This window comes from Hibiscus syriacus, unplaced genomic scaffold, assembly GCF_006381635.1.
Source record: "Hibiscus syriacus cultivar Baekdansim isolate YM2019G1 unplaced genomic scaffold, ASM638163v2 tig00111027_pilon, whole genome shotgun sequence".
In the NCBI taxonomy this organism is placed as follows: Eukaryota; Viridiplantae; Streptophyta; class Magnoliopsida; order Malvales; family Malvaceae; genus Hibiscus; species Hibiscus syriacus.
This window is the reverse complement of record NW_024062960.1, coordinates 2559909-2568527: the sequence shown is the minus strand read 5'-3', so window position 1 is coordinate 2568527 and position 8619 is coordinate 2559909. Positions and strand designations below refer to the sequence as shown.

Genomic DNA, 8619 nt, shown 5'->3' with positions numbered 1-8619 from the left:
TGTTAAAATTATGATTTATCTTTAGTGATTGTGAAGGACTATCAATATTTAAGGAATATAGTATATATTTAAAAAATTATCAAACATTTAATTATAAACGTCCAAATATTACTATACGTATTGTGTTCTAATTTGAAATTCCAAAAGATAATAATCATTTTTTTTGTTATCCTTTTGGCTCCAAGGTCTTGCGAACTAGTATCGTTTGGTTTGTAGTTAATCGAATTTATTTAAATATCGAATTATCATATTACCACGCCAGCTGAGCACCTCTCATTTGCTAGGCTTTACTATCGAACCGTTTGCTATTATTGCATTTAATCAATAGTAGCTAAGAGAGGTTCATTCATTCACAGCCGTTTAACAAAATTAAAATTGTAAACGAATAAATTTTTCAAATTAATTATTTATAAGGTCAGTAATAAAAAAATCAGCAATATTTTAACATCAGTTTTAATATATTAAAACAAAAGTAAAAAAATCATTATACAAAGACGGATAGAAGATATATTAAAAGTTATAAAATAATTATTAAAATTTTCAATTGATTACAAAATGACCTTTTAAATTTATTAAATTATTATAAATTAATCACTAAATTTATTATTTTTTTAATAAAATAATCTTTAAATTTATCTAATTTTATCATTATTTATGACATATATGGATATTTTATATTAATTTGATAAATACAATAAATATTTTATAATAACTTAATAAATATAATTACTATTTTATAATTTTCAAAATTTTAACGATTAGAAATTGTTTTTAAACATAATTATTGTGTAGTGTAACCATTTTTTTAAGACTCGTTTATGTCGTGGAAGCTTTTAATCTTATTCTTCGCGTACTTTCTAAGAATACGAAGAAATCAGTCGGCCATTCGGCTGGAATAAGAAAAATAATATAAGTTCGATTAAAACATCTAATGATAGAATTAATGATATGGATTTCTCAACTAATCTCAAAATAATTCGATCTACAACGGTATTGAAAACCTCCATTAACGGATCAAGCCACTGCCAAGCAAAAACCAGAAGAAAATAGAACAAAGATGTGTACACTCCAGGTCACGGTCCAGATGCAATCCGATATCCGGTCCGCTCTTCATATGGCTTTCTCTAGCTTCGGCTCTCTCAATCCATTCCGTAGGTCTGCTCTCGTTCTCCCACCTCTCCGTTTTTATTCCGCCGCCTCGTTCTCTCCGCCATCAAGAGCTTTCTCTACCGCCGCTAGAGTCCACGACAAGCCTTCCATTTGTACAGCCGACGAGCTCCACTATGTCTCCGCTCCCAATTCTGATTGGCGCCTTGCACTCTGGCGATATCACCCTCCTCCTCAGGTTTTCTGGTTTTCTTTGATTTGACTTTTCCACAATATATATTTGTTTGTTTTTATTTTTACTTAATAGATGGATGAACTGAAGTGACTATAGCTACACTAAGTTGTAACAGGCGCCCCCGAGAAATCATCCGCTGTTATTGTTATCTGGAGTGGGGACTAATGCAATTGGATACGATCTTTCTCCCGAGGTAAATTATTATTATTATTATTATTATTATTATTATTTTGTTTTGAAGTAGTTGAATTTGAATTTTCTGGTGTATGGAGAGGAAATTGGGTCAAACTAGCATTGGTTGGAGTTACTGTTGGTGTTGACAGTATCTATCTTATGCTACTTGAAACTAGAGAATTAAGAGGCTTGAGTCCAATTTATTTCAGGTTTACTGTCCTGTCCAACTTCATAATGGACGTAAACTGTTAAAGCGTAAAATTGACATGAAAGCGGTTCTAATTCTGTTATCAGATCTCTTTTTATATGGAATGGGATGAGAATGCATGTTAAGTCGTGTTAGCTAAAACAGTGAATTGCTTATTTATTTTTTGCAAGATGTAAATTGTTTTGAAAGGGAAAAGCTATTTTCATGTATTGTAGTATGGTTCTCTAGCCTTTTATTTCCTTAAATTTTGGAATGCTTTCTTTTGGCATTTGTACAAATGCAGAATTAATTCTGCATTTTAGAAGTTATTGCTGTATTTGGCTCAAGGGTATATTCTTAAGAATGCCATTTATTTTATCCTTTTCTGCTGGCTTACAAGAATGCCTATACTCATGGTCAAGCAAACAATGATGACTTCTAACTTTTGCTTATAACTTTTAAGATGCTGAATATTATCTCCTCCTTTTCTTATGAATATGATCCTTTTCCTGATAAATGTGATATGCATTGCAGTCTTCATTTGCGAGATACATGTCTGGCCAAGGATTCGAGACATGGATTCTTGAAGTTCGCGGTGCAGGACTCAGTGTGCAGGGATCAAATCTTAAGGAAATTAAGGAAAATGCTGATGCAGTGTCTGAGCAGATGGGAGCTGTTGCTGAGAGTGTTACAAATGGAGTTTCTCCTATGCAGCAGCAGAATAATGTTCCTGGTTCATTTTCAGATTCAGATTCTGAGAGTTCTCTTCTTGGAGAAGATTCGGTAGGGGTCACAACAGCATGGGATGAATCAAAATTGGCCTCAAATTTGTCAGAAATTTTGATGCGTTTGTCTGAGAGACTTTCTGGCTTTCTCAGTGATGGCCAATCGGGGCTCATCTCTGCTAAATTGTTTGATCAAATATCTAAACTTTTACAAGATTCTCAGCTATCTGAGCGCTTCGAGGAGGTAAGGGCAAAACTTTCCAACTTATTGGAAAAACAACAGAACTCTGGCGTTGCTAGCCAAATTAGAGATCTGAGTCAAAGACTTGTAAATATTATTGAAGAAGGTCAACGATCTGTTTCACCTCAGTTTATTGATATGCAAGAACGGCTTTCATCAACAATAGAAGATTTTCAGAAACAACTTGACTTGATTGTGACGTATGATTGGGATTTTGATCACTATCTGGAGGAGGATGTTCCTACAGCGGTGAGGTGACATTTTGCTATGCTGGAAGGCTATGCAAATGCTGAATCATTTTTGTCTTACTTTCTTAATAAGGATGTTATGAATTTGATTTGTTATTTTGCATTTTTGAATTGACAATTCTCATTTTCATTCGTATAGATGGAATACATAAAAGCACAGACAAAGCCGAAGGATGGAAAATTGCTTGCAGTTGGTCATTCAATGGGAGGCATATTGCTTTATGCTATGCTGTCACGGCATGGTAAGATACTATCATCTGCAGTTTATGTCACATTCCGATGATTTTCACCTTTCAATTATAATGCAAGAAACATCCCTTGATTAGTTCAAGTACACTTTGAAAGCCTTAAAATGAGTATATGTTGTACGTTCCCTTGTTTTATTCTAAGCTTTAAACTAAAAATTAATCAACCTGTAACCGTAAAACTGCCTTACGTTAACAATAATCAGTGGAGGAAACAAATTATTATTTTTTGAGGTGGTTTTTTGCCAATGGAGTAGCCACATTAGATTGTTGACGGCTATCAATGATTGAAATTGCATATTATATACATAAATGCGTGTGTGTGTGTATAGTTAGTATAAAACTTGATATTTTTTTATATATAGTTAGTATATTGACACCAATAAAAATTGTTAAAACTTGTTAAGGGAAAAATGATCTCATTTCTATATTCATTCAGAATTTTGTAAAAAAAATTAGAATGCGTTTCTTATTGTCTTTTATTAATCATATTTTGAGCCTAACTTCAATTTTCTTTTGTCACTTCTTGAAACTGCCATTTTTTCAGCTTGTTGTTATTTCATCTCCCAGCTATTAGTTTCACAGCAATTAACTCCATAATACATATTATATATGATTTTAATCCAATTTATAATGATTGGTTTGTTGTACATGATGTAACAACTGCCATACATAGTTGTTTGATGCTACAACATAGTCTCATTATAAAAGAAGCAGAAAGAAAAAAAAGGATTGCATTTTCCATCTGATTGCACTATTTACTAAGATTTTGACATGAGTGAAAAATGGGGGAAAAAAATTGTTTCACACTACTTAAATCATACCATAAATTTTCATTATGAATACATTTCAGACAATACTTCTTCACTTGAAAGTTTTTATATTTTGGGATACTTTATTCCGTGTTTAATTTTGTTTCAGTTGTATCAGGTAACAAATATTATATATAAAATAAGGGAAGATAATACTACTAAGTTGACCTCATTGACACAAGTTTATCGCTATGGCATTGCTTTGTGGGTCACCACATATAATAACAAAGTGGAACTATTAAACTATCACAGTGTTCTGGCCAAAACAAAAACTATCACAGAGTGCATCTTGAACAGCCAATGCAACAAAATTAAGCTTAGTCTCAATCAGGTTGCATGGCTCTTTCATTTAGCTCAGACCTTAACAGTTATATCTGATGTGTTTTTCCTGTCTTTAATTGTTTGAATAATAATCCCTATCTATGTTGGATCTCTAGTTAGATGGTACTCTTTGGTCTTGGCTTTCTTTTCTCAATCTTGATAAGCCTTTCCCCCTGTATGTTTTGGTCCTAGGATATATACATATTGTTCTTTGTTTTAAGATTTATTTTTATGATAAATTATTGGGGAAGGAGAAGAAAATGCCATGTGGGTGAGGTGCAGTAAGTAGTTTCACGAGCAAAGTTATCAATATGAAAAAACAGTTATCAAAAGGGAAATGCTTCTTCGTCCGACTCTTAAGGACTGACTACTCTGATTGTAGTTTTCTTTTCATTTGTCTGGCCAATTAGCAGTGCTCATGCAAATCATATTGAATGGTAGGAGGCATATTTTGATGAGCCCTTATAAAGGTCATCTCCCTCTAAGTGGCATTTAATGGTTGATATTAACAAGCAACCCCTAAAGTTTTCAATTGTATATTTCTTTACTTTCCCCTACTTTTCATGTATCGAGATTCATACTTGGACAACAATTCTTCTGTTCTAGCGTTGTCCACAATGAAGTGGTTTTAGATTTTATGTTATATGGGGGATTAATTGTGGTATAACTAATCTCCAATAGAACATCAACTTACTTGAAACATAATTGTGCTTGTTGTGTCGGCTTTTGCACCTTATCATTTGGCAGGAGTTAAAAAAAGGGTTTCAAGCCATTTTTAGTGCTTGATGTTTGATGCAATGTTGTTTGCGTGTGACAATGTAATTGATACATGTATCATGGAGGTAATACTTTGGTTATTGAAGAGACTGCTTTAAATGTTTGAACGTAGATTTTTTCATTTGGTGGATTCCAGAGTAAAGAACGAACGTATTTATTCCTTGGAATTTGAATATTGAGTTTAGTTTTGGTTGCAAGCCCAACATATGAAATTGGCTAAGGAAAGACAAGGAGCTATTATTTCATTTTTTAGCTGCTTTTTCTTTTTTGTTTTAATTTTCAACTTGCTTCTTCCCACACTGGTGTAATTGTTAGGATCAAGTGTTGTATTATGGATAATTATCCAATACATGGCCCAGTGGATTGTAAAAACACCACAAGCTGGGTTAGTGCGGTGACAATCCCAATTTTTTTTAATATACTTTAAGGGGCATTTGTGGGTTTTTACACTCCAACGGTGGTGAAGAGTCCTATTACTTTTATTTTAAGAGTAGGAGCTTCCTACCCTAACGGTGCCAATGGTTCAAATATATTCTTAGTATCATATAATGTTGCTGTGTTAGATTTAGCTTAGTGGAATTGTATTTAAAGTTCAGTTCTATTTGAATCAAAAGCATTTGTAAGCATTAGTTTTTAATGTGCTTCTGTTTATAGTTTGCTTTTCTTTTCCGTTGATAAAATTTACAATTGGTTGTGTGTTATACATCTTGTAAGGCTTTGAAGGAAGGGTACCTGAACTGAAGGCTATTGTAACATTGGCATCATCACTTGATTACACGTCTTCGAATTCGGCACTCAAATTACTCTTACCTCTCGTAAGTCGGTGAACATGTGTTGATTGCTATGTATGTTTATGTATTTTTGATAAATACCTATTTGAAAGTCAGATATAGAGAGTCATGTTGAGGAAGTAATATCATGGTACTTGTTGTGCAGGCAGATCCTGCACAAGCTCTTAATGTACCTGTTGTACCATTAGGAACGCTTTTGGCAGCTGCCTATCCTCTATCATCTCGGCCTCCTTATGCCTTGGGTTGGCTAAATAATCTAATATCAGCAGAGGACATGATGCATCCGGAGTTGCTCAAAAAGCTTGTTTTAAACAACTTCTGTAAGTATGGGTATATTTCTCTTTACATGATGTGAAATGTTACAGCTTTTCTTATTTGAATCTACAGCTTTCCTCTTTCTGTGTAAATGAACATCTGGGGTACAGAAAGTAAATAATTCAGGGAAAACTGGGTTTCTGATTTTGTAGCTTGATGTTCTGTTATCAACTTTCTGGCTTGGTGGGGGTTGCCTCTGAATGTGATTTTTCTGTTGCTCTATTAGGATTCAAGTTTTATGCATCGTTATCTGCAAAATGGTGACTGACGTGACGTCTTTTATGATTTACAGGTACTATACCAGCTAAAGTTCTTCTGCAGCTCACGTCGGCTTTTCGAGAACAGGGGTTGTGTGATAGGAATGGTAAATTTTTCTTCAAGGATCATATACATAAAACCAATGTACCTGTCCTGGCTATTGCTGGAGATCGAGATCTAATTTGCCCACCAGAAGCAGTAAAAGGTAGGTTAATGTGCATAATCCTCTCACATTCCATAGCTTCCATGCAATATATGTCGTTTTATTCCTTACATTTTAAATCAGAAACTGTGAAGCTTCTTCCTCGGGACTTGGTTACGTACAAAATATTCGGAGAACATCAAGGTCCGCATTATGCACATTATGATCTGGTGGGAGGACGACTGGTAAGCATTGGTAACAGAAAAGCATCAACCGACATGTTGTTTGATTGTTAGTGACTGCTGTTTCTAAAATTTCTTCAAAGTGCAGGCTGTGGAGCAAGTTTACCCATGTATAGTCCAGTTTCTCAGTCAATACGATGACTGAACATGACGGAAGTTGTGCCGAGAAACATCGCTGCAAAATATTTGGTAAAAGCAGCTGGTGTTCACTTTCCATAGCAACGATGTGTACCATTTTGTCAGGTCGCCATGCCCGACTCAGTTAGTCCGACGGTTCAGCTTCTTGGTAACACACCACAAATATACAAGCACAATAGAACCATGGCCTGATAGAATTTCTAGCAAAAATTTGTGTTTCCTATGTTGTGGATATTTCACATGGAGGCTTCAGAACTCATGACACCAATCATTCACGTTGGATACATTGAAAGAATACTAATAAAACGTACAACAAGAAGATTTCATGTATGGAATTGATAAAGCCAATGTGATGAATTTGTAATTGTGTGCTGCCACATGCACCATGTCAGAATAATGTCTCTTGTTTTAAATTTCCATTTATGTCCATCCCTCACCTCTGTTCTTTTGTGTGGGGGCAAAGTTCAGTTCTGGATGAAGCAATTAACTATACTAAATCACTTAAACCACAAGTTGAAGTAATCTCTCCCCTCTTTCCCAAAGCCTAAATCAAAAACTTCTTTTATCTTAAAAGTACTTTCTACTTTATCTTCGCCATTGATTTGCTTCAGATCATGATAATGGGATTATTTCCGTCTTCAGCTGGTATTCAAGGCCCACAAGTATCACAGTTTGGCATTGATTAGCAATGAAACAAGAGACAATATTCTGGAACTAAAACTGAATACATAACACTGGTTATTGAAAGTTCGACCGACTACAATGAAACTTTTCAGAATGAGGCAGGGATTGATCGAGGGGGAGAGTGATTGAATAATTATCAATTGATAATCTATTTTTACTCGTTTTCATACTTTATAATTTATCTTCAGTTAAAATTTTAAAATTTTCTTTTAATATGTTTCAAGTTCTTGAATTTCATCCCCTTGATGAAAAGGGTCTTGCCAGTTAGGGTCAGGCCCGGTCATGACATTTTAAGGGTCCTAGGCCAAAAAGTGAGGACAAGAATATAAGTGGAGGTCCATACTTAGATTTCTCATATTATTTTTTCACTGAATTATAATATTTTCAAATTTTTTAAATAAAAATATATTTAAAAATATTTTTTAATTATTGGAGCCCACTAAATTATCATATTTTAAAGTATTTTAAATAAAAAATATATTTAAAAATATTTTTTAATTATTAAACTTAAAAATAATTTTAAAAATGGATCCTTCAAACTTGGGTAGGCGCCCTGGGCTATGCCCAGGGCTGGCCCTGGTTAGGGTTAGTAACTTAGTATTAGACTATTATTGTTTTCCATGGTGTTATAGTACTAATACAATTGTTGGTATATTTATTTAATTTTATTCGTATTTGTATGCCTAATTTCTGTCATTATTCAACATATAATCAGGATTGCTTTTACTATAAATACAAATATAAAATTAAATTTTAGTTGTTCTAATTCAAATCTTTTAAAAATTAATATTCTCTTTTACTATTAAAATCACTCAATAAGTTGAAAAATTTTAAATAGAATTTATAAAAACTACTTCAACATTTTTTTCCATTACCAAACTATTCCACTATTTACAAAGCATTTAACTTTGAAATTAAATTGTTAATTTTTTATTAGTTTGAAATAAATACAAGCTAATATTTGTTCTAAGACACTC

The 8619-nt window shown here is 33.4% G+C and overlaps 1 protein-coding gene across 2 annotated transcripts; it reads left to right on the top strand.

The window, feature by feature from the left end:
* The first annotated feature begins 999 nt into the window (after positions 1-999).
* LOC120151101 lies at positions 1000-7286 on the top strand. Of its 2 annotated transcripts, XM_039163640.1 has the most exons (10): positions 1000-1345; positions 1458-1535; positions 2238-2672; positions 2799-2918; positions 3057-3159; positions 5787-5887; positions 6009-6183; positions 6471-6641; positions 6723-6823; positions 6909-7286. In XM_039163640.1, the coding sequence occupies exons 1-10, from the start codon at positions 1058-1060 to the stop codon at positions 6963-6965; spliced, it is 1629 nt and encodes a 542-aa protein (XP_039019571.1). In that variant the 5' UTR covers positions 1000-1057; the 3' UTR covers positions 6966-7286. The 2 variants fall into 2 exon arrangements, with proteins under 2 accessions (XP_039019571.1, XP_039019570.1); XM_039163639.1 differs by having other exon boundaries at positions 2238-2918.
* Positions 7287-8619: the final 1333 nt, after the last annotated feature.

Excerpts from the sequence above, each read along its gene's own strand:
- LOC120151101 (XM_039163639.1), top strand. The coding sequence starts at position 1,058 with ATGTGTACACTCCAGGTCACGGTCCAGATGCAATCCGATATCCGGTCC. Across the intron at positions 1,536-2,237 it reads GATACGATCTTTCTCCCGAG|TCTTCATTTGCGAGATACAT; the intron begins GTAAATTATTAT and ends TATGCATTGCAG. Across the intron at positions 6,824-6,908 it reads ATCTGGTGGGAGGACGACTG|GCTGTGGAGCAAGTTTACCC; the intron begins GTAAGCATTGGT and ends TTCAAAGTGCAG.